This window comes from Erinaceus europaeus, chromosome 9 (assembly GCF_950295315.1).
Source record: "Erinaceus europaeus chromosome 9, mEriEur2.1, whole genome shotgun sequence".
Classification (NCBI taxonomy): domain Eukaryota; kingdom Metazoa; phylum Chordata; class Mammalia; order Eulipotyphla; family Erinaceidae; genus Erinaceus; species Erinaceus europaeus.
Window position 1 is genome coordinate 126,373,657 of NC_080170.1, and position 12,319 is coordinate 126,385,975.

The 12,319-nt window shown below is 56.0% G+C and overlaps 2 protein-coding genes across 25 annotated transcripts in view; both read right to left on the reverse strand.

Moving 5' to 3' along the window:
- The window catches only part of DIP2A (disco interacting protein 2 homolog A), a 129,416-nt gene extending 126,520 nt beyond the window's left edge, over positions 1 to 2,896 (reverse strand). For all 12 annotated transcript variants that reach the window (XR_009551720.1, XR_009551721.1, XM_060198837.1 and 9 more), the window contains exon 1: positions 2,696 to 2,896. Coding sequence is in view for 10 of the 12 variants with exons in the window: in XM_060198837.1 (XP_060054820.1) it covers positions 2,696 to 2,780 (85 nt within the window). In the remaining 2 variants the exon portion in view is untranslated. The remainder of the gene's footprint in view (positions 1 to 2,695) is intronic.
- An 8,246-nt stretch (positions 2,897 to 11,142) lies between these two features.
- PCNT (pericentrin) overlaps positions 11,143 to 12,319 on the reverse strand; it is a 105,264-nt gene continuing 104,087 nt past the window's right edge. For 12 of the 13 annotated variants that reach the window (XM_060198853.1, XM_060198842.1, XM_060198849.1 and 9 more), the window contains 2 exons: positions 12,101 to 12,210; positions 11,143 to 11,504 (listed from right to left, as the gene is read on the reverse strand). In XM_060198853.1, coding sequence (XP_060054836.1) covers positions 11,461 to 11,504; positions 12,101 to 12,210 — 154 coding nt within the window. In that variant the 3' untranslated portion in view covers positions 11,143 to 11,460. The remainder of the gene's footprint in view (positions 11,505 to 12,100; positions 12,211 to 12,319) is intronic. The other variant, XM_060198847.1, reaches the window with a different exon arrangement.

Genomic DNA, 12,319 nt, shown 5'->3' on the forward strand with positions numbered 1-12,319 from the left:
AGGGAGATGGCAGTTCAGGGAGGTGGCACAGCAGGAGAATGCAGGACTTGCAGGTATGGTTCCCAGGTTCAATGCCCTGCACCATTTGTGCTACAGTGATGCTCTGGTTATTTCCCACTCTCATGTTAATAAGTAAATGCCTCTGTTTTTATAGTTTATCTTCACCACCCCCCATGGGGGGGGGGGGGGAGTGGGAACTGAGCAAGGAAAAGCCCCACACTCTACTTCTCCAAATATGAAATCATGACAATGAAGTGGACTGCTTTAGGTCTGTACTTCAACACTGCCTTCCTCTGCTTACAGAAACAAAACGCCTCACCAGCTCAAAACACCTGACTGGCTCCTCATGGAAGCGCAGGACACCCCTAGGACTGCTCACCTCTCCCCACTAGCCTCCAGAGACAGTGTACCTGGGGAGGGAAGTAGAAGCTGCCAAAAGCCTGCTAATGCAGTCCTTGACTCAGTGAATCCAAAACCGACAAAAGGTGGCCCCAGGTCAGGTCGACCATCAGAGCACACACAGAAGGAGCCAGGTCACAGGTGTGGAAGCTTCAGGAACAAGCTGGGAATGGCCATCCATCACCAACCAACTCTTCAGGCTAAAAACAGGGGTCAGGCCAAGAACTCAGACAGAATTCAGGATGCCTGCCCCTTTGCTACCCCAAGCACTGTCCACACCATCCTTAACTTGTCTGCATGCCCAGGCCCCACTCCTTTGATAGATCACATATGCCCTCTGCAGAGAAGCAGGTAACAGACAGCAAAGACTCAGCCCGTGAGAAGCAATTCCCTCACTTGATGCACTTCTACATACATGTGTTCTGCGGCATCAATGATGGGGACTTTCATTCATCCGCCAACTCCAGGGAAGCACACGAACACACAACCACAAAACAAGAATAACTAGTACCCTGGAACAGATATCAGGGCAACCTGCTAAGACAGAGCTGGGTGTGTCAATTCTGAGCTGCGCCGACATGATTTTCATGGATGCAAAGCTGTAGCCAGCTGAGGACAGAAGTTCAAGACCCACTCGTCATTTAAAATAACCTGAATGTTGAACAACGGATATAAGCAGGGGGTGTACTGTGTGTGAGGCAGAAAGAGCCGCAGCATCCTCGGGTGGCTGAGGGCTAATAGAGCTGCACCTGCCCTGCAGGTGGAGCCAGAGGTCACCGTGAGTGCGCCACCCAGCCCAGGGACACACCAGTCCCAAGCTGAGTTTGAAACTCAAAAGCTGCAAGTACATCCCCGGCTCAAGACCTGCGAGACCGTTAGACGCTTTCCTCAGGGCTGCAGTGTCCTCGAGGGTGGACAGGCCCTAAGTCCAATGGTCACAGGCCGGTGACAGCCCCCACCTGCACCAGGCCACCACACCTCCCCCCAACAGGGTTCAGGGCTGAGAACACCACAGAGGGGGACAGCACCTCACTCAAGTATCTATGCTTTGTCACTGACACTGTAGCCTTCTAACTGAGGACAAGACACTGCTTACAGGAAGGCACAGGTGGCAGCACCCCTACACCTCACCCTTCCCCAAGGACTCAGGCAAGCACCACCCCCATACAGGCCACACCCACTCTACACAGGGGACATCCCCACACCTGCACCCCAGGACCTGGCATTATCCCATCCCTGCATTCAAGCCCCTATCAGCGCCAGCTGTAGGGTCCGTAGTGGGGCCAGGGTCAGGAGTCCCAGATCTGAACTCCAGGCCAGGTGCCAGATGAGAGTGGCCCCCATGTTGGGTCCTGAGGGTCTACTGAGGAAGGGATGCCGGGTGCCAGGGTGTGGGGGTTTTGGAGTCTTATAGGTCCTGAGGGTCCCGTCTCTGAGGGTCCTGAGGGTCCCGGCTCTGAGGATCCTGAGGGTCCCAGCTCTGAAGGTCTGAGGGTCTGACTCTGAAGGTCTGAGGGTCTGGCTCTGAGGATCCCGTCTCTGAGGGTCCTGAGAGTCCCAGCTCTGAGGGTCCCGTCTCTGAGGGTCCGGCTCTGAGGGTCTGAGGGCCCCAGCTCTGAGGGTCCTGAAGGTCCCAGCTCTGAGGGTCCTGAGGGTCTGGCCCCAGCTCTGAGGGTCTGAGGGTTCCAGCTCTGAGGGTTCCGGCTCTGAGGGTCCCGGCGCTGAGGGTACCTGAGGGCCCCAGCTCTGAGGGTTCCGGCTCTGAGGGTCTGAGGGTTCCGGCTCTGAGGGTCTGAGGGTTCCGGCTCTGAGGGTCTGAGGGCCCCGGCTCTGAGGGTCTGAGGGCCCCGGCTCTGAGGGTTCCGGCTCTGAGGGTCTGAGGGCCCCGGCTCTGAGGGTCAGAGGGTCCCAGCTCTGAGGGTCTGAGGGTCCCGGCTCTGAGGGTCCCTGCTCTGAGGGTCTGAGTGTCCCGGCTCTGAGGGTCTGAGGGTCCCGGCTCTGAGGGTCTGAGGGCCCCGGCTCTGAGGGTCTCAGGGTCCCGGCTCTGAGGGTCTGAGGGTCCCGGCTCTGAGGGTCTCAGGGTCCCGGCTCTGAGGGTCTGAGGGTCCCGGCTCTGAGGCTCTGAGGGTCTGAGGGTCTGAGGGCCCCGGCTCTGAGGCTCTGAGGGTCTGAGGGCCCCGGCTCTGAGGCTCTGAGGGTCTGAGGGCCCCGCTCTGAGGGTCATGAGAGGTCCGGCTCTGAGGCGCCCGTTCCGAGCAGCCCGGCTCTGAGGTACAAGGGGCCCGACCCGGCTCACCCTCCGACAGCTCCAGCTCCAGCTCGGCCAGGCTGGCGCGCAGGTCGGGCGGCAGCGCCTCCCCCAGCGGACCCGGACCGGCCATGACGCCGCCGAACCGGGCCTGACCCGTCTGGCAGGCGGCAGGGGCGCGGTCCAGCTGCTCCGCGCGGCCACGAGCTCGGGCACGAGCGCGCGGCTCCCGCACTGCGCTTGCGCGGAGGCTGCCGGGAGGCTGTGCGCCTGCGCAGAAGCGTTTGACCCTGTAGGGCTTCAGCCCCGCCCATCAACACCCACAGCTCGCTGCCATTGGACCCTACGACCGTCAGGGGCGGGTCGATCGTACGTCACTCCCGAGAGGCTGTGCGCGTGATTGGAGTCTGCGCCAAGCTGTCCGGGTGTTGGACCCTTCCCCAGTCTCCTAAACCCTCACTCTCCTCTCACCCGCTACCGGGTCCCCCTCCACTCAGAGGAGCCCATGGAGCCCCAGGCACAGGACCTCTCCACAGAGTCCGTCATGGCCCCGGGATCCCCCTCCCCAAATTCCCTCATGACCACAGGATCCCCCTCCTCAGAGTCCCTCAGGACCCCAGGGTCCCCTCATGACCCCTGGACCCCCTTCCTCAGGGTTCCCCTCATGGCCCCTGGATCCCCTTCCTCAGGGTCCCCTCAAGGCTCCAGGATCCCCTTCCTCAGGGTTCCCCTCATGGCCCCTGGATCCCCTTCCTCAGGGTTCCCTCAAGGCTCCAGGATCCCCTTCCTCAGGGTTCCCCTCATGGCCCCTGGATCCCCTTCCTCAGGGTTCCCTCAAGGCCCCAGGATCCCCTTCCTCAGGGTTCTCTCAAGGCTCCAGGATCCCCTCCTCAGGGTTCCCTCTATGCCCCAGGACCCCCTCCTCAGGGTTCCCTCATGGCCCCCTGGATCCCCTTCCTCAGGGTTCCCTCAAGGCCTCAGGATCCCCTCCTCAGGGTTCCCTCAAGGCTCCAGGATCCCCTTCCTCAGGGTTCCCTCTATGCCCCAGGATCCCCTTCCTCAGGCTTCCCTCAAGGCCCCAGGATCCTCTCCTCGGGGTTCCCTCATGGCCTCAGGATCCCCTTCCTCAGGGTTCCCTCAAGGCCCCAGGATCCCCTCCTCAGGGTTCCCTCATGGCCCTAGGATTCCCTTCCTCAGGGTTCCCTCTATGCCCCAGGATCCCCTTCCTCAGGGTTCCCTCAAGGCTCCAGGATCCCCTTCCTCAGGGTTCCCTCTATGCCCCAGGATCCCCTTCCTCAGGGTTCCCTCAAGGCCCCAGGATCCCCTCCTCAGGGTTCCCTCATGGCCCTAGGATTCCCTTCCTCAGGGTTCCCTCTATGCCCCAGGATCCCCTTCCTCAGGGTTCCCTCTATGCCCCAGGATCCCCTTCCTCAGGGTTCCCTCTATGCCCCAGGATCCCCTTCCTCAGGGTTCCCTCAAGGCCCCAGGATCCCCTCCTCAGGGTTCCCTCATGGCCCGAGGATCCCCTTCCTCAGGGTTCCCTCTATGCCCCAGGATCCCCTTCCTCAGGGTTCCCTCAAGGCCCCAGGATCCTCTCCTCAGGGTTTCCTCAAGGCCCCAGGATCCCCTCCTCAGGGTTCCCTCTTGGCCCGAGGATCCCCTTCCTCAGGGTGTCCTCTAGGCCCCAGGATCCCCTTCCTCAGGGTTCCCTCATGGCCCCAGGTTCCCCTCATGACCTCAGAGTTGGAATTAAAGGACTCTGATGGGGATGGGGTTGCTGATGGAGAAGGACCTAGGCTGGAGCTGAGTGTCTTGCCGAAAGTGTGAGACATGCATTTGAGTGTCTACCTAGGACTGGAATGCCCCAATAAAAGAATTTAAAAGAAGAGTTCACTTGAGAGCTCCCAGCACTCATCTTTTAGAGGCCTAGAGTCCACCCATCCATCTGTTCTCTCGTTCCTTCTGCTTCTCATCCCTGAGAGCCTGTGGTCCCTAGCACCCTACCACTAGCTTGCATACTCTTAAACTCTTGCCATGTCTGAGCAGTGTCTCCAGCCTCCCATCTGATTTGGAAAGGCCACCACCTGTCCCCAGTCACAGAGGTGCAGAGAGAGTGGGGGGTATGAGCAGCAGGCTCTGGGAGTTGTAGTGTAGAGCACTGGAGCACGGGAGGGGTGAGGTGAGCTGGTTGAGCAGTGAGTAAGGGAGGGGTGAGGTGAGGTGGTGGAGCAGTGAGTATGGGAGGGGTGAGGTGAGGTGAGCTGGTGGAGCAGTAAGGAGGGGTGAGGTGAGGTGGTGGAGCAGTGATTAAGGGAGGGGTGAGGTGAGGTGAGCTGGTGGAGCAGTGAGTAAGGGAGGGGTGAGGTGAGGTGGTGGAGCAGTAAGGGAGGGGTGAGGTGAGGTGAGCTGGTGGAGCAGTGAGTAAGGAGGGGTGAGGTGAGGTGGTGGAGCAGTGAGTAAGGGAGGGGTGAGGTGAGGTGAGCTGGTGGAGCAGTAAGGGAGGGGTGAGGTGAGCTGGTGGAGCAGTGAGTAAGGGAGAGGTGAGGTGAGGTGAGCTGGTGGAGCAGTGAGTAAGGAGGGGTGAGGTGAGGTGGTGGAGCAGTGAGTAAGGGAGGGGTGAGATGAGGTGAGCTGGTGGAGCAGTAAGGGAGGGGTGAGGTGAGCTGGTGGAGCAGTGAGTATGGGAGGGGTGAGGTGAGGTGAGCTGGTGGAGCAGTAAGGAGGGGTGAGGTGAGCTGGTGGAGCAGTGAGTAAGGAGGGTTGAGGTGAGGTGAGCTGGTGGAGCAGTGAGTATGAGAGGGGTGAGGAGAGGTAGTAGAGCAGTGACTAAGGGAGGGGTGAGGTGAGGTGAGCTGGTGCAGCTGTAAGTAAGGGAAGGGTGAGGTGAGGTGGTGGAGCAGTGAGTAAGGGAGGGGTGAGGTGAGGTGGTGGAGCAGTGAGTAAGGGAGGGGTGAGGTGAGGTGGTGGAGCAGTGAGTAAGGGAGGGGTGAGGTGAGGTGAGGTGAGCTGGTGGAGCAGTAAGTAAGGGAGGGGTGAGGTGAGCTGGTGGAGCAGTGAGTATGAGAGGGGTGAAGTGAGCTGGTGGAACAGTGAGTATGGGAGGGGTGAGGTGAGGTGAACTGGTGGAGCAGTAAGGGAGGGGTGAGGTGAGCTGGTGGAGCAGTAAGGGAGGGGTGAATTGAGCTGGTGGAGCAGTGAGTAAGGGAGGGGTGAGGTGAGCTGGTGGAGCAGTGAGTAAGGGAGGGGTGAGGTGAGCTGGTGGAGCAGTGAGTATGGGAGGGGTGAGGTGAGCTGGTGGAGCAGTGAGTAAGGAGGGGTGAGGTGAGCTGGTGGAGCAGTGAGTAAGGAGGGGTGAGGTGAGGTGAGCTGGTGGAGCAGTAAGGAGAGGTGAGGTGAGGTGGTGGAGCAGTAAGGGAGGGGTGAGGTGAGCTGGTGGAGCAGTGAGTATGAGAGGGGTGAGAAGAGGTAGTAGAGCAGTGAGTAAGGGAGGGGTGAGGTGAGGTGGTGTAGCAGTGAGTAAGGGAGGGGTGAGGTGAGGTCGTGGAGCAGTGAGTAAGGAGGTGTGAGGTGAGGTGAGCTGGTGGAGCAGTGAGTAAGGGAGGGGTGGGTTGAGGTGCGGTGGTGGAGCAGTAAGGGAGGGGTGAGGTGAGGTGAGCTGGTGGAGCAGTGAATAAGGAGGGGTGAGGTGAGCTGAGCTGGTGGAGCAGTGAGTAAGGGAGGGATGAGGTGGTGGAGCAGTAAGGGAGGGGTGAGGTCAGGTGAGGTGGTGGAGCAGTGAGTAAGGGAGGGGTGAGGTGAGGTGGTGGAGCAGTGAGTAAGGGATGGGTGGGGTGAGGTGGTGGAGCAGTAAGGAGGGGTGAGGTGAGGTGATGGAGCAGTGAGTAAGGGAGGGGTGGGGTGAGCTGGTGGAGCAGTAAGGGAGGGGTGGGGTGGGGTGTGGTGAGCTGGTGGAGCAGTGAGTATGAGAGGGGTGAGGTGAGCTGAGCTGGTGGAGCAGTGAGTAAGGAGGGGTGAGGTGAGGTGAGCTGGTGAAGCAGTGAGTAAGGGAGGGGTGAGGTGAGGTGAGCTGGTGGAGCAGGTGTTGGATAGTATGCCAGCTCCCCCTGGCTTCTGCTTAACCATATGCCTATATAGGGATAGATTTGATCCCATTCAAAGCTTTGGTCTATTTACATAAATCACTTTTACGTTTACATAAAGCACCACACGCCCTCCAGGGCATTGGTGGTTCAGTGGTAGCATTGTCACCTGCTCCACCCCCTCTCCTTGTCACACCCTGACCCTCTCCTTGTCACACCCTGATCCTCTCCTTGTCACACCCTGATCTTCCACCAGTCACTTTTCGCTCCACCCTCTCTATGTCACATCCTGTTTCCACCCTACTTGGAGAGTATAAAAACAGCTGCTCTTCTGATTAAAGACACTTGGAAATTGCTTTCCGGCTCCGAGAGTTCCAGAGTGTATCTCCTGCGAAGTTAGTGCGGCACGAGTTCCTGATCCCTCTCCCACGCAGCAGCCTAGATGGGCTCCAGTTGAGATCTCTCCAACCCAGAGAGCACTAGCTCGGGAAGAAGCCCCCTCAGGCTATCCTGGCTAGCAGTGAGTATGGGAGGGGTGAGGTGAGGTGAGGTGAGCTGGTGGAGCAGTGAGTATGAGAGGGGTGAGGAGAGATAGTGGAGCAGTGAGTAAGGGAGGGGTGAGCTGGTGGAGCAGTGAGTATGGGAGGGGTGAGGTGAGGTGAGCTGGTGGAGCAGTGAGTGTGGGGGTGTGAGGTGAGCTGAAGTCACCATGGTCTAGCCGGCTGTGAATGGTGTAGGGTGCAGTGCAGCGTTTCTCCGTGTCAGGAGTGCTGTGACTAAGCCTCGTCATGGTGCACACACCAGTGGTCACATGCAGAACATGCAGTTATTCATCGGTTGTACTGGGAAATTTTCTTTAGTGACAGAACGTGAATCTAGGAGAATGCGTATCTGTTCAGAATTCCTGGCGACACCGAGAGCTGTCCACACATGTCCCTCTGAGCCTGGGCCAGGCAGAGTGTGTGGACAGGAGTGTGGGAGACAGGACAGGAAGCTCCCTTGGGAGTGGGAGGGCAGAGGCGTTGGCAGCATCTGGTCAAGATGAGAATCCAAGGACAGATGACTCTCATGAGTGGAGAAAGCTCTAGCTTGTCGGGTAGACCGGACTACCAGGCTGGGTGACAGCAAGAGACCTGCATACTTCACGGTGGCCTTTTTGGCCACTGCCAGGCCACCCGTCACCTGGAACCCTGGCCAGGCATCCTGGGATTCCCACAGACATGATGGGCCCAGACCTCTCACAGATTCCTCCCTCCACCACCACTGTCACCTCCATCAGGAACAGCATCACAAGCCCTCCTATTGCCTCCCCAGGACCCACCCTCACTGCAGAGCAGCCATGGTGGGACTGCCCACTCTCTGAAGGGAGGCTGGTCAGCCTGCTCTGCCCCTCAAGGAAGACGGGCCCTGACCTGAGAGCAGCCTAGAATGTTCCAGCGGTGACCATGGACTGAGCTCAGACTGACAGGGACACGGATGGCACACGGTCTCCTGTGCTGAATGTGAATAGATATGGCCCCTGGGTCAGACTGATGGGGTAATCAGCTAATTGTATTCAGATATTTTCTTTAAGTTTGGGATCTACTCTCTGCCCTTGTCCAGCTATCTAGTCTAGCCCTATCTCCACTCTGATGCCATCTTCCCAGACAATATATTTTTTAAATATATATTTATTTATTCCCTTATTATTGTTATTGATGTTGTCGTTATTGGATAGGACAGAGAGAAATGGAGAGAGGAGGGGAAGACAGAGAGGGGGAGAGAAAGACAGACACCTGCAGACCTGCTTCACTGCTTGTTAAGCGACTCCCCTTATGCCGGTCCTTGTGCTTTGCTCCACGTGCGCTTAACCCACTGCGCTACCACCCGATTCCCCCCAGACAATATCTTCAGAACACCACCATGTTAACTATCAAGCTCCAGCAAAAACTGCCAGTCATGGGCCCCAAAGACGTACTTAAAATAGAGCCCTAGCTTACTTCCACCCTAAGGCCCCTACTTTCATCTGCGGCACTCACTGCTCAGCTCTGGCTTATGGCGGTGTGGGGGATTGAACCTGGGACTTGAGAGCCTCAGCCATGTAACCATTATGCTATACCCCTGCCCTCATCTGCTGTACTTCTTTTATGGCTCATACTTACTGAACAATCTTCCCTGCTCTGTATTTTACCACCTTTCAGCCACCAAACTGCAGATGCCACCATGATGCCAACCTGACTTCCCTAGGCAGACAACCTCGCCAGTGTGTCCTGGAAACCACCCCACCAGGAGCCCTGCCCCACTAGGGAAAAAGAGAGACAGGCTGGGGGTGTGGACCCACCTGCCAACGCCCATGCTCAGTGGAGAAGCAACTAGAGAAGTCACAATTCCCACCTTCTGCTCCCCATAATGACCCTGGGTCCATGCTCCCAGAGGGGGAGACATGTTAGGGAGAAATGACCAGTGGGCTCTGAACCCAACTCCTCCAGGACAAGAAAAGGGGGGGGGGGAGGGCATTCAGAAGTAGGTGTGACTTAGGAAGGGGGCTGGGCAGTTGCACTCCCAATTAAGTGCACATAGTACTAAGTGCAAGGACCCAGGTTTGAGCCCCCCATCCCCACCTGTGGGGAGGGACACGCCCCACAAGTAGTGAAGCAAGTCTTCAGGTGTTTCTCCCTCTCTCCCTATCCCCCCTCCCTTAGTGTCTCTCTGCCCTATCCAGTAAAAAGGGAAAAAATGGCCTCCAGGAACAGTGGACTCGTAGTGTTGGCACCGAGCCCCAAAAATAACCCTGGAGGGAAAAAAAAAAAGGGAGGGAGGGAGGACCATAGAAATATGGTCAAGGGGGTCGGGCGGCAGCACAATGAGTTAAGCACACCTGAGGATCCCGGTTCAAGCCCCTGGCTCCTCACCTGCAGGGGAGTCGCTCTGCAGGTGGTGAAGCAGGTCTGCAGGTGTCTACTTTTCTCTCCGCCTCTCTCTCCATTTCTCTCTGTCCTATCCAACAATGACAACATCAGGAACAACTACAATAATAAAACAAGGGCAAGAAAAGGGAAAATAAATATTTAAAAAAAAAATGCTCAAGTGATCCGGGAGGTGGCACAGTGACTGAACCTTCAGACTCTCAAGCATGAGGTCCCGAGTTCCATCCTGGGCAGCACATGTGCTCTGTCTCTATCCATAATAAATTAATAAAAAAATTTAAAAAAGAAAAAAAGGAAATATGGTCAAATATGTATATAATCACTGAAATAATAGTTATCCCGTAAGTGCAATCTCAGGAGAACTACTACAGTTTCCAGTAGAGGGAGTTATACCCCTGTTATCTCCTAATTTTGTAAATCAGTATTAAACCACTAATAAAAAATTCAAATTCAGCTAAGCCAAGACAAGTAGGTATCTGTGTTACTAGATAAGAAATAATCTGGATTCCTAAAAAAGTTTAACTTGCTTTCCACCCTCCAAAGGGAGGCTGGATGTTCCACCTGAGGAAGATGGGTCCTGAAATTGGGGCAGCTTGGAATGTTCCTACTCATGACCACAGAATGTGAGCTCATATCTAGATGTCACACAGGCTCCTAAGCTAATTACGGGCCCCAGATCACATCAAATCGATGGGGTTTACAGTCAACAATATTTATACACCTTTCCCATATTAGGGAGCTACTCTCTTCCCTGATCCAGCTTTCTGGTCCTTTTTCCAGCCATGACATCATCTCCCCAGACAATAACTTGGATTCACCTGCATATCAGATCTCAGGCTCAGGCAAAACAAACAAAAAAACCCACTAGTACAGCTACAGACCCTTTGTAATATTACTAAAATAGGCCTACTAGCTATCTACAAAATGGAGGACCCCCCGCCCCCGAACTCTTCATCTGCACTATTCCAGCCTTTAGGTCCATGATTGTTCAACAATCTGGCTCTGTATGTTAACTCTCTTTTCAGCCACCAGGTCCCCAGATGCCAGCATGATGTGACCAGACTTCCCTGGACAGACAACCCCACCAATGTGTCCTGGAGCTCCGCTTCCCCAGAGCCCTGCCCCACTAGGGAAAGAGAGAGGCAGGCTGGGAGTGTGGATCCACCTGTCAACACCCATGTTCAGTGGGGAAGCAATTACAGAAGCCAGAACTCCCACCTTCTGCACCCCACAGTGACCCTGGGTCCATACTCCCAGAGGGATAGAGAATGGGAAAGCTGTCAGGGGAGGGGATGGGATACGGAGTTCTGGTGGAGGTGGTGGTGGGAATTGTACAAAGTTGTATCCCTCTTAACCTATGGCTTTGCCAATGTTTCATATATATATGCCAAACCTAAAAATAATAACTTGCTGAGTTTGACATGAAATCTAGGCCTATATCTTACTCATTCATTCACCAGTGATGAAAGTGCACAAAACTAAATAACAAAACAGTCTATTCACAAGCAAGTCAGTGCTTTCACTTTATTCCCCTTTTGCTTGTTATATCTCCATTTTAAAACCCAGTTTCCACCTGTACACTTCAGACAACAAACAGCAGAAAGCCACTGCTCATGCCCTGAGGAACCGGCCGCACAGCTGGCACCCACACACACACTCCCCTCAGTCAGGAGCTAAGACCCACTGAACACTGTGTTTGGCTTTGCAGCAATGCTTCAAGGTGACAGCACTGAGGGCTGGGCTCCCCACACCCTCGTTTCCTTAGGGAAAGGACCGACACACCTTTCCCTCAAGTGGAACTGCCACAGCTGGAGCCACAGGACTTTATTCATTGTTTATTCTTCTGGTGGCAGTATTTCTTTGACGTGGAATCTAAATACAAATAAAAGTAACAACTTCACAATGCTGAAACACAACAACTGAATATTTCTTGCTTTTGATAAAAAGAATCACAATGAAATGCAGGGGCTTCAATGACAACCGAGAAACAAGAGAAGACCCTGGCAAAGGTACTCTGTTCTCGCGCCGGAAGGACCAGAGGCTAGTCAGGCGCTGCCCCGAGCAGCCTGCACTCACAGCCCCTCAGCTGGAGAAGGGCAGCTTGGCTGGTTTGCCTAAGCACCATGACACCCCTGGGCTACGGAGCTCGTTTCCACCGCTGCCACCGAGTGAGTGACTGGCGACTGCCACCACTGGAGCTTGGTGCCTGCACAGCTGACGGCTCCTGGTGGCTTTATCCCTTTTCCTTCCCTTGATTCTGATAGCGACAGAAACAGGGAGACTAAAAAAGTCACCTGCAGCACTGCGCCACCCTCATGAAGCTCACCCCCCACCCCCAACCTGCAGCTGCTGATGGGGGCTGGAACCCAGGTCCTCATGCACGGTGACTTATGCGCGCTACTAGGAGCGCCACTGCCCGGCCCCGAGTCCTGTCATCTGGAAGCACGCTGAGGAGGACCATCGGATACCTGGTGGCAGCCCCCCGAGTCTCTGCTGGATCTTTTCTAAATGGTGAATATATTCCGTCAAGGAGTGTTCCGGATCTTGAGACGATCTTGAATGTGGAGACGGACTGGACCTACACAAAGCGCCACCCACCCCAAGACACAGGTTGAGAGCTGGACTCAGGAGAGGGTGGTGGTGAGCAGAGGCAGGCAGAGGCACTGGGGTGCGAGGCCATGGAGCTG